This window comes from Epinephelus moara, chromosome 13 (assembly GCF_006386435.1).
Source record: "Epinephelus moara isolate mb chromosome 13, YSFRI_EMoa_1.0, whole genome shotgun sequence".
In the NCBI taxonomy this organism is placed as follows: Eukaryota; Metazoa; Chordata; class Actinopteri; order Perciformes; family Serranidae; genus Epinephelus; species Epinephelus moara.
Window position 1 is genome coordinate 19,793,762 of NC_065518.1, and position 15,230 is coordinate 19,808,991.

The 15,230-nt window shown below is 40.6% G+C and overlaps 1 protein-coding gene across 2 annotated transcripts in view; it reads right to left on the reverse strand.

Annotated features, from left to right (window-relative positions):
• The window catches only part of erbb2 (erb-b2 receptor tyrosine kinase 2), a 36,248-nt gene that overhangs the window by 15,580 nt on the left and 5,438 nt on the right, over positions 1 to 15,230 (reverse strand). For both annotated transcript variants that reach the window (XM_050059731.1, XM_050059732.1), the window contains exons 2-11: positions 8,218 to 8,369; positions 7,710 to 7,890; positions 7,429 to 7,569; positions 6,927 to 6,992; positions 5,118 to 5,233; positions 4,827 to 4,968; positions 4,357 to 4,485; positions 2,690 to 2,831; positions 1,933 to 2,006; positions 1,679 to 1,769 (exon numbers count right to left, since the gene is read on the reverse strand). In XM_050059731.1, coding sequence (XP_049915688.1) covers positions 1,679 to 1,769; positions 1,933 to 2,006; positions 2,690 to 2,831; positions 4,357 to 4,485; positions 4,827 to 4,968; positions 5,118 to 5,233; positions 6,927 to 6,992; positions 7,429 to 7,569; positions 7,710 to 7,890; positions 8,218 to 8,369 — 1,234 coding nt within the window. The remainder of the gene's footprint in view (positions 1 to 1,678; positions 1,770 to 1,932; positions 2,007 to 2,689; positions 2,832 to 4,356; positions 4,486 to 4,826; positions 4,969 to 5,117; positions 5,234 to 6,926; positions 6,993 to 7,428; positions 7,570 to 7,709; positions 7,891 to 8,217; positions 8,370 to 15,230) is intronic.

The window sequence follows — 15,230 nt, forward strand, 5'->3', positions numbered from 1 at the left end:
GTACTCATTGTAGCCCACTCTTAGATGTCGGAGTGGAAATCAGTTTCTGTGAGACTTTTTCTGATTCACCTTACGGCCTATTACGCGTTTCTTTGCCTCCAGTTTCATATCAAACCATTTAGGCTTCACCTCTGACATGGTTCTTTGTACCACGGAGACAACATTAACAGCATCTGTTACCTCCCTCCAGGCCTTCGCTTTGTCTGTCCCTGTCACACCACTACTAACTGAAGAAAATCAAATGTTTTTTCTTAAGTCCACTTCACCCAAAATTATTTCAATCTCCGCTTCGGAAAAATTCTTTTTTCTTTCCCTCTCTGTCTTTGTTTGCGCCATGACTGACAGGTCGACTGGATGCACCTACACCTCCTTATATGGTGGTCATTGGATATTCATGGGCGGGGATTTATGCTAATTGCTGATTACCAGGAGCGCGCTGTCATTCATGATCATACACACGTGTTTACGATCAAATCTGAGTTTCCCGCAGCGTTCCTGAATCCGGAGTAGGTTTTTAGTACAGTAGGCTTTTATGTGCAAATCTACACACAGATTTACTCACTTTTCATGAATGAGACCCAGTGTGGGTTGACATGAAGACAGTAACTTGCAGTGACACATTTGCATTTTTTAACCTATGTGTGATAGCTTTCCATCGTGGGAACCACATCCACCTTCACGCTCACAGATAGTCTAGTTGGTATACATACTTGTGTAGATTTTTTTAAGTGGTGCTGTATGAAGTATTATCCATAGTCATTGTAGATGGCGGTTGGTATGCGCTCAGTTTGTAGAAGCAAACAGGGGTACCATCACAGGAGTTTAGCAATGCACTGCTGTGGAGCAGGCCAGCAGCAAAACGTACTTTAGCCACCCAAAAAAGTCAATCTACTGCTGCCTTGTAACGTCAATTTGTTTGTGTTATTGTGCGACTTTGGAGTTTAGCTCGGATTCATCGCAAGTTAGACATGACACAAACTAACTAACCGCCTGACGCCACAGTAGACCAGCAATTTAAATGTTCTGCAAGGTAAAATTACTATCTTTGTCAGAGGAGTCTGGTTGCTTTGAAGCGAGGATAGATAATGCTTATGTTCCCAGTCAGAAAGGACTGTAGTAAAGTAAGTAAAGCAGTAAAAATATTCTACATATAGCGTACACTTGAACTGATTTTTTTAGGTGGCTAAAATATATTTTGCTGCAGCCCCTGTCGACAGCAGTTCACTGCTTAGCTTCCGTGGCGGTACTCCTGCCTGCTTCTCCAAACTCTGGAGTCGACCGCCATCTATTGTAGTTTATACACCAAACTATTCTTTTAAGTTAAAGACCTATGTGTTTGTTTGTAAAATAAAATTCTTAGTTTCTTTTTTCTACATTCATCTCACTTACACTTAATGTCAGAGTAACTGAGTAATTAAATTATTACTTATCTATTTTCATTTTTCAACATGTACGTTCATAGTGCTTCCTTATATGAGGTGAAAAACATGAGCAACATGAGCAGTCATTGTTTGCTTCCAGTTTGTTTGTAGTTTGTTGATAACACAATCAATAAAAGGGTTTGTATTAAAAAGAAAAATGTATTTTATATCATATGTGCAAGCAACTAAAATAACATTGGTGAAAAACTGCGTAGAGGAAATAAAGACAGACATGTCAGTCAGTTTTAAAGTCTTACTTGTAGAGCATCCTGCCTCTGATCACCTTCAGGTTCTCAAACACACTCAGGTTAGCCCACTTTTCTGGCCAGGCATCAATGTACAAATAACCTGCAGAGCAAAACCAAACAAAGATGCTAAAGGACTAACAGAGGAGACACAGTGTGCTCTGTACACAAAGACCTCTATGTGGTTATATCTGGATAATTATTACATTTGCAACAGTTTTGAATTCAACAAATTCTTCCTCACTGTTCTCCTCAGTGTTCGGTACCTGTAATCTCCTCCAGATTCTTGAAGGAGCTCAGCTGCTCCAGGGTCAGGCCTGATGTGTTACTCGCAGGGTCCCTAAACAATAACAGCATAATATGAAAACAACAGCAATTTAACATACATTATTTCTAGATGATCTTCTTATAAAATCTATATTGACTGATCAAAGGTCCAGTGGTGCAGGTTATCTCAGACTTGTGTTTACATTTCACACTTTCACTATGAACAATTGGCGCACGCAAGATGATTTATCAGGCATCTCAGCTTCAGTCGGTGTCACGTAGGCCGATCGGCCAATCCTTTATTTAACATCCACAGAGTGACTGGTGAGGCAGCTGACTAGTTTGACATATACTGTATATGTTATCACTGTATACACGTTCTACTCTTTACTCTTGAGCATAGAAATGTCTCTACTGTGTTTGCATTAGATTCCATTTAAATTAAATAACCCCAATGTAGAGAAAAGCCACAAAAGCACTTCTTTTTCTTTTTGTTGACACAAAGATACTGTAAAAGTGAAAAACATTCAAGTCTGGGTTTGAAGTACATTTGAGTGCAGGGATCTAAAGGGTTTGGCCCGGGTGGCGACTTTTCCTCTCGACTTGCACAAAGCACCTTCTACAAAAGTTGCTGTAAACTCAAATATCTGAAGAGCTGAACGGAAGGGATGTGGCTCTGTGGCAGTATAAAGTCTCGGGCATTAAGCTGCCATTTGTGGTTATTGAAGTAAAGTTTAAATGGCGTGTGTCTCTTACCTTACAAAGCTCTGAGGGAGAAAGGCCAGACTGCCAAAAATCTTCTTACACTTGTTGAACTTCTCCACATTGGAAGATGTTACCATGGTGACGCCGTGGTTTTCCATGACGCCGAGGTTGTCCATGCCCAGACCATAACACACTGTAATACAAACCATGACAACGGATTTTAACTAATTTATCTTGCATCCAAAAGTTAAACTGAACTTACCAACAATGTTCAATATAACAGAAAAAGAATGATCAACAACCCTCCATATAAACCAGGATATCATCAGCATACAGTAAAATATAGTGTGCAGTATCGCATTAAAAATCAAGGGTAAAAGGTGATTGACAAATTGTTTGAGGTAGTGGTTTGTCAATCTAGCTCACCAACCATTAGATCTCTCTCTCCTCCTGCGATCACTTTTACCCTTTGAAACCTGAGCAAATTGGTTTGATGTCTTTTAAAAACATGGGGAGAAGGCAATGAGCAACAAAAGAGGAAATGATCCAAGAAATTAGAAGAAAATAATAAAATAAAAAAAGAGGAAGAGAAGGAAAGTTAAAAACAAACAAAGAAATGACCTGGAAATAGTAATAAATAATTATAATAATTCTGTAACATAATTTTAAAATTGAATAATTATAATTATCATAACTATAAATATAGTTTTCCTTGTCTTTATTTTTTCAGATTTTTTGTTTTACAATTTTCAAAATCTTTTTTTTTGTTTTGCAATTTGTGGGACAATTCTTACCAAGTTGCTCATTGCCTTTTTTTCCTATGTCAAAGGGTTAAACAAATAATAATCCAGCCAGATCATCAAACAAGATGGTATTTCTTTATAAAGAATTATAATATGTGTTTGAAATCATGGATGCATTGGTCTAGTGTACAATTTGAGCATCAACTGCATGTGCTGTTTATAATAAATACAAACTGTCCCAGATAAATAATAACTTATCTTGGCATTGAAATTGTTGTCGTATGCTGTTAGAAACCCTTAAAGGAATGCGAACAGTATTAACTCTATTATTAAAAGGCTCAGCCAAAATTGAAGTCCTGGCACTGTGCCTGCTTTTTACAAAGCTTAACTTATCCAAGTTATCTAATTGTCCTGATTCAGGTGTAACAACAACAAGCTACGGCAGAAACAGGTTGGATCACTTTGCATCGTCAGCACACGTGGCATCAGAACATCAGTACATGCAGCACTAATCATAATCACCTGTACTGAAGCACCGTGTCATGCATGTATAGAATGCATGACTTAAATTACTCCACACCATTATGTATAAATGTTAGGTGTAACATTTGAGCCACATAGTGTGAAATTGTTTTTCCCCTGTTGGAGGTCTGGATAGCTACTGTTTACACTCAGTGGCCACTTTATTACGTACACCTTTCTAATATTGGCTATGATCCATTTTTGCTTACAGACGTGATGGCATCAAGCAGTTGCTGCAGATTTCTCGGCAGCTCTATGGGATTGAGATTGGACCACAGTGAAGTCATTGTCATGTTTGTGGAACCAGTTTGAGATGACGTGTGCTTTGTGACGCGGTGCATTACACTGCTGAAGTAGGTGCACAGGTGAACTTAAAAAAGCGGCCACAAAGTGTATGGAAACACTGTATCTTGCCCAAATGTAAATTTACCGACAAAACACAATGACTCCCACCTTTGGGACAGTCTCCTTCGCACTTTTCACATTTCTGCGTCTCGTTTCCATCGGGGCTGCTGATGACAACTTCCTGGTTGGCTCCGGGACAAACCAAAGTACAAGCCACTTCCATAGCCAGATAGTTATCTACAGACAAAGGAGGAGGGGAGACAAAGTGTTCAGAGGGCGTCTTTGCAGCAAGAAGAAAATGAATCATGTATGATGAAATGAGAAGCTGGTAGCCTAAAGCATCAGAGTAGCAGGAATGTAATTGTCACATTGCCAGGAGTGAATCCCTGGAGTGTGAAAATTTTGGCAAGGAAAGCGAATAGATAATCTTTTCTCCTCCTTTTCCCATCAGCATCTCCTAACATCAAGGCGCCCTGCAGCAAGACACTTATTCATCAGGTGCACCAGCAGAGCTGCACAGTCAATTACTGAGCACTGTGTTTTAGCTTTCATGGATAAACTTCAAAATAAGTTCTCACAAGGACATGTCTTGACACAGGTGGCACCAAAGTTAAACTTCTTGTTTGGGTTGGATTTGGTCTGGAAGGTGACAGTGTCGTAGATAGTGGGAGGAGGACAGCTCTCCTTACACACACCGCTGTCGTTGAAGTGGCGGCAAGCCTGGAGAGAAGAAAAATGAGGAAACACGTTACTCCAGAAATGACAAAAGAGTGTCGAACAACACTTTGAGATTACATCGAACAAACAAATGTCTGATAATACATGTGTGCGTGTGTGTGTGTGTGTGTGTGTGTGTGTGTGTAATTTACCAGACAGTCTGAGTCTTTGGGTCCTGTGCATCCAGCAGCACACTGCATGTGACAGCAGTCACTGGGAAGGGGACCTTTACACCGCTGACAGCCAGATGCACATTTAATACGGGTCACTTTAAACAAAAATGAAAAGTTAAAGTTTTCAGCTGTACTTCACCTGCTCTGGACTTGTTCCAGTGAAAACCAAATAGGAGGGCTGTAATTGTTCACGCATTCATAAAAAATTGTCACCATACGGGGTCACAGTCCAGACACAGGCAGAATTTTGAACTTGTGTTCAATATTGTTGATATTAAACCATGTGTTATGTGTGTTTTATGTGTGCTGTGAATCAATCAAACTTTACAGCGCTTTGCAGCAACTCAACACAGTGTCACAGAAACCCCGCCGCCAACTAGCGCTCTGGTGGTGTAATATCAGAGCAATACAGACACATCACTGCACAAGTGTAAATGTGGCAGAGTCCACATTCATAGGTTAAGGCATAGGGTCCGCATAGAACCTACGCACAACTATAAATCAGTCTTAGTCACACTATGGTGAAAGCAAACAAAAAGGGCAGAGCTGGAGGACCCACTTGTGGTTTCCCGGTAAGCTACAACAGCAACAGAGAGGGGTGTATAAGACGAGGACGGTGAGTCGGCCGTTGTGGGATATGTGAATGGAAACACATTGAACATGCAAATGCACACTCAACAACATCACCCAGATGTGCTGATCACCAAGATGATGGATGTTTGAGTGTTTTGAATGTTTAAATATAGCCATGATGAAACTTATTGAAACAAAGCTCCTAACGCACAAGCTTTTTTTAATTTTTGTGTTTTCCAGCCGTCTCTCTCCCCAGCAACACTTGCTCGGCCTGCTGCCCTCATGACCCAGCTTTGGATAAGCGGTTGAAAATGGATGGATAGATTTTGTATTTTCAGTTTCATAGCATAAGAGATGCTTTCACTTTTATAGCCTGGTGTGACCTGCTGCCTTTTGGGAAAGTGCTTGTTCAGTGTTCTTACAGAACAGTTAAAATGTTCCTTATTTTTATAATGAAAATATTTTACCAGTGGGCAAAAAGTTACCTCAGTCCCCGGCAAGAGGATGTTGTCTATGTCTTTTGTCTTTGACACTTGCACTACTCTGTGCTCAAATAAATTAAAAGAACTGCAGGAATTCCCACACAATCACAATCAAACACCTGCTGCCACAAATAGATTCTCTATTTTTGGAGCTGAACCGTTCTTTAAGAGCGCTGTTAAAATACATATACACTGTTCAGTTATTTATAGTACCACACTGTCAGAGCGCAGCGCCCAGTCTTGGCACAGATGGAGCAGAAAAACATCAGGCGCATTGAAAATTAAACTTAATCGTTCATTCTACTGGGTCTAAACTGAGTCTAGCTCGCCTCTGCAGCAGCTGGTCCTCTCCATATACCTGATATGATCAGCTCTGAACAGATCAACAGATGAATCCACCCTGTGACTCACATTGCGCAGCTGAGAAAAAGAAAAATTCATGAGGAGCTCCGCCTGCGCTGCATTAATGGACCCTCAAAAACGTCAGAATTTAGAGAGGGGTCACAAAATGATACAAAGGGACACGGACGCATTTAAAAGACGGATTTTCGTATTGTACATCATGCTACCATACTACTGCAACTGTAATTCAGTGGGAAACACTGAAATGTTTAAATTATGTGTTCGTTTTTTCATGCAGCACAAAACCGTGCGATGAACCGTGACCTCTGTATACTGTATCACCCCTACTAAATAGTGTCGGTGTCACAGTTTGCACATGATGTTAACTTACAGGTCTGGCAGTCCTGTGCTGTTTCTCCCCAGCAGCTTTCCCCACATGCAGGCGAACAACTTGGACCTGAACCAGAAGGAACACAACAGCAAATGAGGAGAGCTGAGCACCCACAATTAAACAGGAGAAAACAAGACAAAGAGGCTACTGCTACAAATTCAAATTTCCTGAGTTCATCATCTTAGTTTAGCCTGTTAGCATGCTAATATCACCTGATTAGCCCTTAACATTAGGTTTGGGGTTAATGGGAATGTTGTAAGTTTTTAAAGTATATGGCCATAAAACAAAATATTGGGTGATTAGAGGATCATCAAAGTCACTAAAATGTATCGATGGGGACTAGAGCCACAGCACTAGTGTTGCTAAAGACATGCCTTTACATAATGTGCTGTCACATTAGCCGTTTTGTATTTACTATGGCACACAGGAAACAAGTGAAGCTTCTCTTCCTGTACTACCCAGTGGGATGTTCAATATTTCAATCAATCAATCAGCTGCTCACATTTAGGGGCCCGAGGCTGCAGTCGGTGCAGCCTGGCGTCGATGTTCTTTTCGTCCAAAGTGTCCCTCCAGACGATGTTCTGGGGGTCTGGGAAGCACAGCTGGGGGTTCCCCCAAATATACACCGCACCCAACAGGATCTCTGCAGGGGAGACGATACAAAGATATTGTTAACATTAACGAGCCAAAAGCTCAAACATGCAGTCCCAACTCCAGTTCAGTCTAGTCTGGTCATACTGGGTTTGGGCATCAACTCTGAGCTCTACTATAGGATTATTTGACCTGTGAGGCTACGAAGCCGGAGTGTCCTGAGCCCCTGTCCACCCTGAGTGTTTTCTAGCACAGCCAGGGCGTAGCTGGAGTTGTACAGCTGGCTGCCTCTTATGATCCGAAGGTTGTCCAAAGGCAACAGACTCACTGACACATGGGCTACAAGTACATAGCCCTGTACCTCCACGATCCCCTGAAGAAGAAAACAAAATGATGAGTCAGATGTGGCAACAAAAACAAGTGGCCTGGCTAAAACAATTGGAGCGAACTCAGCTAAGCAACTTAATACTTGACTTTAATTCCTTCTCATTTGTTTAATAACTCATAAATATGCTTATTTTGGGTAATTTTATGCAGCAGAATAAACACACTTTGTATCAGAGGTCGCGTTAACCAAATATTTTCTGTCACTGACTGAATGTTTCTAACAATGCTGAAAAAATAATTTTGACCAATTAGAACACTGAGGATGATCTACTACAAACAAAAAAGTCTAACACAACCTCTGCTCTGTATCTACCTGTAGGAAGGATAGGTCAGGGTTTCCATGAAGATGTGTGATCTCCAGGTTGCCATGGACAACCTGGCAGCCGGTGTAGAGCAGCTTCAGGGTCTCGTAGTGATTTTCCAGGCTGGAGGGCAGGGCCAGCTTCATGTCTGTACCCAGGCATACTGCAACACAGATAACACAAATACTATTAAAACCTTTTTCACTAACATTCAAGTTTTACTGTCATTAAAAATCATTTGGAAAACAAGCAATATCTGAAAAAAGCAAACACAAAAGCCTTCTTCATCAACACTGTGAATGTTTCTGTCCACTCAAGACTCAAATTAATTCCAAGAACTACTTTTAACGACCAAAAAAAAAAAAGAATAGAAAAAAAGTTAATTTAAAAAATCATCTTTAACTCCTGGAAATAAAACTTACTTGGTGCTTTTAACAAAATGTGGTCAAATTTAATGAGTGCATGAGTATTTCAGCATGATTGTGTAGGATGTTAACGATCTAATTTAAGTAACCTAAATAAAGGAAAAACATAATTTAAAAATGATTTTTGACTCTCATCATTGAACTCCCCAGCACCCTGTCTAGACTGAAAAAATTAACCTTCCATTAACTGCAATGAAAACAAATGTATGATACTGACTGAACTCACTGAACTCATTTAATCACTTTAGGGATGCACAAGCAGATAAATGATCCACGATAATGGGACATTTTTATTATTATTTATTATTCCAGTAATGAAATTACAGATGATAAATAGCATAGATAACAGGAAGCCAGACTGCTTTCACTGACTTAACAGGGGCAGCATCAACAACAACCCGGCCGGCTGACTCAAGAGCAAAACATAGCTGCGGGTGTGGACCGTCTTTGACCATCTTGACACATAAAAATCTGGGAAAATTAAGACATTTATTTCTGACATTTTATCCACCTTGTTCCTGGCCCCCATGACACCTTGCATGAAACCAGCGTTTTCTAATGGTAACAGTTTGTTTACAGTACTCTATTCTTCTTTCCAAGAGCAATTGGGAAATAAAACATTGAACACATCACCTGTTATAGCTCAAACGGTATTATGTGATCATACCTCTGCCATCTCTGACAGCCATCTCAAAGCATTGTGGTCTTTTTCCTTTTCAATCTAGCACGCTATCAATTAGCCTGCCTTGCTCCGTTAAAATATTGTTAACTTAAACATGGCCCGAGCTAGCTAAAGGTGAACATCTGCTCTTTCTAAAGATGATTTCTGATTTCTGATGACTTATTAAGAGATACTAATACATTCGACAAACTTTTAACACAATTCAGTATTAACTTTAGCTCCATGTAAAGTGAATAAATGTGGTGTTTCCCAGCTAATCCTCTGCTCGTCTGCGTTAACGACGTTTTTTACATGTTTTGTTAACTTCTGATTTATTAAAAACTGTTCTGAGCCAAACTTGAAGCTGAATTTAGCAGCAGACTTCAGTAATAGTAATATAAAGTAGTAGTAAAAGAAATAACTTGAGGCATTCATTTTTTTATATGATATCAAGGAGTCAGTAACACATTCTCAGCCATGATGACTAAATACATATTTCAAGGTATGTTGCTGAGTTTATTTTATAACTAGCCAGCTATAACTAGGTTGAGAATGACGTCAGACGGGGAAAAACAGGGATATCATGTACTGACGCTGAGTGACGGACCTGTCAGTCTAGGTGTCATTCTTTTCCACAAATTCTGATTTAGTACTTTTTTTCGCAATGTCTCGTGAAACTCTTGTGGTATTATTTCTCATATAAATGGCACCTTTGGCAACTGGAACAATCCCTTTTTGTTCTGGTTACATTTTCTACACACAGTTGCTGTAGACAAAAAATTAGCTTAGACTGGTTGTTAGTCGTTACAGACACGGACAGTGCGACGGGTACCAGAGCCGTGCAAAGACATTTTAGAAAATGCTAAGTTAATATTAGTTAAATATTTGTTAATGGGACTAACTAGCTTACTGCTACTTCTGCTGTCTCACAGGAAGTTGCGCACATAATCATTTCTACAGTAGTGCCCTCAGGAATAAGGTAGATAGACAAAACAATTAGTTGATTAATTCCAGGAATAATCAAGGGATGTAATAAGAGTGAAAATAATCATTAGTTGCAGCCCTAGAATAATGTTTTAAACTTTTTGATTATATACTATAAGTGTCAACTCTGCAAAAAATAATTATTTCTAGACAAAATATTTAAATAAAGTTGATTTTCTGCTTCTTAAATGGCTTCAAACTTCGTTCTCTTGCACCTACAGTAAGACAGAGTGTTGCACATTTATAGTTACAGGCAGGGGACTTTGTGTTATATGTTGAAAACTCCAAATAATGCTGACTGTAAGTGCTTGGACTTCACATATTTTGACTTGGTAACTTTTCACAAGTGGCCTTGACTGGATAAAACACAAACCATATGCGCTATGCCTCAGTCTTGTCTCTTGGTGTCTACGATATAGTTTCCACTGGCAGAAGAGAGCACAGATTCCCCACAGTGGGTCACACACGGCATTACATTCAGGGTCATGCAGCGCTACAATTCACGGGGGCTCTCGCACACACATAGCTCCCATGCTTTAGCAGGCAGTCACACAGTGGACAGTCCCTCCTCTGCTGAGGTTATAAATGACTTCCTCTGGCTCCCCTCCAACAGCCCTTCAATAGTCAACCCACTTTTACTGATTGAGCCCCCCCCCCCCCCCCCCCNACTTTTACTGATTGAGCCCCCCCCCCCTCCCCTGTGCTATCTCTGTCCCTCCTTTTGGAAAAGACGGCTGAAGGGGTTCATATACATCATCGCATGAACAGGAAGTGCTGGCAGACGGGAGGGAGATTTTCATGATACACTGAGGTTTAACAAAGTTCAGCAGATATGTGCTCAAGACAGTTTTTTATCATGTATGTGCGTCCGCCACGTGTAAGGTTTCCTGGTGATGGCTGCACACTCAGAACTTGACTCCTGTAAAGACATACTGGGTCATAAAGCGTAAATAAAGTCCACATTAAAATCTGACAGCTACTGCGGCAAATGGATCTATGATTAATGGAGCGGCGGCCAAAAATACACACCCAGTCGTCGCAGCTTGTGTCAAATATCAAATCAAATGACTAATCACTGCCTCCTTCAGTGATGTCATCATGGAAAATAGTTTCACATGCCAAGCCAAGAGGGGAGTCGTGTTTTTATTCTCCAGCATTTAAATCATTTTTAATAGGACAGAATATCTAAACAGAAACAAAAACCGGCTCCTTGAAACTCTGCGATCACCACAAACTGCCGCACACACATGCACAAACAACACAGACAGCTCCAACTCGGGGGATTAGGTAAATGTGCCGTAACAGAGAGCACAACAGAGCAGATTTTCCATTTCTAAAAAAGTGTGTGTAAAGCCAGTTCTCAGCTTCCTCCCCTTTTACTCCCTCATTGTTTGCTCTCCAAAAGTCTCTCAGCAACGGCTGTGTGTGTGTGCATGCGTGGCCTTGTGAGGAGCTGCCCACCCCTCCATCCCCGTGGCCTAAAATACTCCCTCTTTTATCATTTACTTTGCTCTATCTGCTCACTGCCATGTCACTATCACCACCTTCCTCTTTTTAATTCACTCAGGACTTCTTCTGTACCTGCTCCCAGAGCCAAGTTCAAAATTTCCCCTCTCTTCTCCCATTCATTTCTTCCTGTCAGTTTCTCTGTGAGTGCATGAGTCGTTGCCCAATTCTTTTTGGACTCTGGAAAGTTTCATTTCACAGGAATGTGTGTCTTTGCATATCTAAAAGATGACACACATGCATGTGTTTCAGCAGCGAGGGGGTCGGGAAGGGACCAGGTTGTAGTTCAGAGTCTTGCTCAAAGACATGTAAGCAACCTGTGACCCTGCAGGTCACAAGACGGTCTCAGTGTCCAGAAGGTCACCCAGTCAACACACACAACTAATGACCGCCACTGACATCCAAGCACACACACACACAGAGAGTTAAACATGTTAGTGCTGGTTCTGTGCTGCGTACTGTGGCAAGTTGGCCCTTGAAACTTTCACTGGTCAGGTGTTTCTGTGGTTAACAAGAGAATTTCCTGCCTTTTGTCCACATTTTGATCATTTACTAGCTTACAGGCACGTCCTTCTGTGTTCAGTGAGGCTTCTGACATACCAGCTTTTAACATTTTTCTTAATTTATTCAGTGAGAGCCCATTTCCTGGCATTTAGAGCAACCAAGCAGTTATTTTGATCTTATTCAGTGCTCTGGTGTAAATGCAGAGACAGATTTTAATGCATCACAGGAACTTGAAAAGTAGGACAAGAAAGTGATTTGTACAACAAATTGCCAAGCCTCATCAGAAGGCAAATGTCTTTATAGTTATCTGAACAACTTAACTCAAAGGTGGGGTGAAAAGTTTGCCGTCACAGAGAGCAGGGATATGCTAAATGTTTAAATACTGATGTATATAATAATGAATGTTTGAATATGGGGTAACAGCAGCACACAGTTTCAGACTGTCTCTCCTGGAAGACATAGTGTTGCACATGTTTGTACACAAATAAGAGACAGAGGTAGTTGTGGAAAGAATGAAAACAGCTTTAAGTTTTGTTTATGTTCACACAAGACAGCGTGACGTGGGCCTCTGTAGATGGTTGCGCAAGCTACGAGCATGCACAGAGGCGTTTATGCTTAATGCACTGTTCACTGCAATATCCTCCAAATGACAAGCAGCGTACAACAAAATATTTTGTGGACAAGCAAGAAGTCAACAAGTGTTGGCAGAAGAACATCACCAGATAAGTAGGTCGCCTGGCAACAGTGGTAAACACCAACATACCAACAAATAATGGCAGTTATGTACTCTAAGTATTACTGTAACTTAACTCCAAATTGGAAGTATCTCACTTTCTTTCTACCACTTACAATCTCTCATGTTCTTACGCACCCTGTGACTGTAAAATTTTAAGCCATTTGACTGTCCCTGTGGCAAAACCCTCCCAGCCAGTCTCACTTGAAGGTGTCCCTGTTTAACTGAAAGGCCCAGTGTGCACAGAAGGTACTAGTTACAAAATTCAGAGGTGCACAGCCAAGCGCCACGACAACTTTAAGAGCTTTCACAGTCAACAGGAAAGACAAGATGAAGTCATTTTTTGGTGCACAAACCTCACACGAGGGACACTACAGCTAATGTAATCTCAGTTTAACAGAGAAATTCAAACCTTGCTTGCTTTTTCACCTTTACACAGCTGACCAATCACAGCATGAAGCAGGTGTGAATGTTGGGTTGTCAGTTCTTTGACAGTTGCAGAAATCCTGACGTCAAAAACGTGAGGGGTATTCAGACTATCCGACAGACACTTTGGTTGGATCATATCATGTAATTTTCCAAGGTGTGTGCAGTGATTGGTCAACTGTGCAGAGGTGAGAAAGCATATTAGGTTTGAATTTCAATAACAATGTATTAATATGTAAATAAGTAGTTATTAATTTATCGGTATGTGGGTGTACACACATACATACACTGGAAGAATTACGTATATTCATATTTTGTGTTTTTCATATGTTCAATTATTCAAATATAAAAAGACGGCAGGACAAGCTGATTAAGATATATATGTAATATTAATATTTATACTATTTTTTTGTATTGCATGGATAACTGGTAATTTAGATTATATACTAAGATTTCAGAGTTTTAAAGCTGGCTCTACGAGTCTCGCCTGCCACAATGTAAGTAAAACTCCTTGTATGTATTTTTATAGTAGGAAAAGTCAGAGTCAGCCAAATATTGTGGTAAAAGGAGAAGGGATCCAGACTGTGTCACATCTTAAATATCTAGGAACTACTGTCAATTCACAGCTGACCTTTAAGAAATGTGAAGCCGGTGTGTAAAACTGTAAAATTCAATCTAAGGAAATTCAGGTATTCCAAACCTGCTCCCCTTAGACGCGGCAAAAATATACATGCACTCAGTGATTTTTTCACGTATTTCTTACTGCATTACAAGCTGGTCACAACCTGGAAAAACAACACAACACTCAAGGCACTGGACAAAAAACCATCATGTTATCACCACTGTAACACCATTCAAAGGCATAATAATTGTCCCATACCTACTTATAAGATTTATTACTGACTTGATGTGAGACCTAATCTGGCTCCCTACAGGAGAGGATGTGGTGACCGTAAACTGGCTGTGACTGTCTGTAAACTGAAAGCCAGCTTGAAGCCACACCTGTGTGTGGCAGCGTGCCAGTTAGCACAGGGAGTGTGCGCTTGTGTTTACCTGTGTGTGTACGCTGACTGACAGAAACACAGTGGCAGCGATGCTACTGCAAGAGCTGGACTGAATCATGGTGGAAAAGAGCGACACACCAGAAGAGTCAACAGGATCCTCAGTCTGGCCTGGACTCTCCTCTAATGGATCAGATCCCTTCAAAGCTCAACACAAACACAACGAGCTGATCCAAAAGGACTTTCTCTCCTGTCAGTTTATTATCCCTCAGATTTAACATGTCACTCCTGATTCCAACACAATGCTAATCCTAGTGTGTCTTACATAAACTTCACATTTCTCCCAACCTCCCTGAACGCATTCTTTCTTCCCCTTCATGCTACGGCCCAGGAAGAAAAAACAGGTATTGCTCAACAGACAAGCAGAACAGGATCCGTACTGTACTGGAGCCACACACATGAGCTCCTCACTCGTTCAGCGTGTCATGCGTCGACTATAATCACAAACACGTACACAAACACCCCTGCATCACAATATCTCCTGCATACTTTTTTTTTTTTTTTTTACATGTTTACTGCAGTTTAAAAAGCATCTGCAGCTGCATTTAAATACAGTTCATTTAAAGGGGAAGAACTGAACATGAACAGTTCAGACAAAAAGCCAGTTAATGATTAAAAGGTCATGAATCTAAGGCGGTGTAAAGATGGGGTGATATTGTGCAAAAACTTAAGAAATCCTCTGATACCAATCACTCTGTTGAAGTGTGGATAATCAGATGCTAAT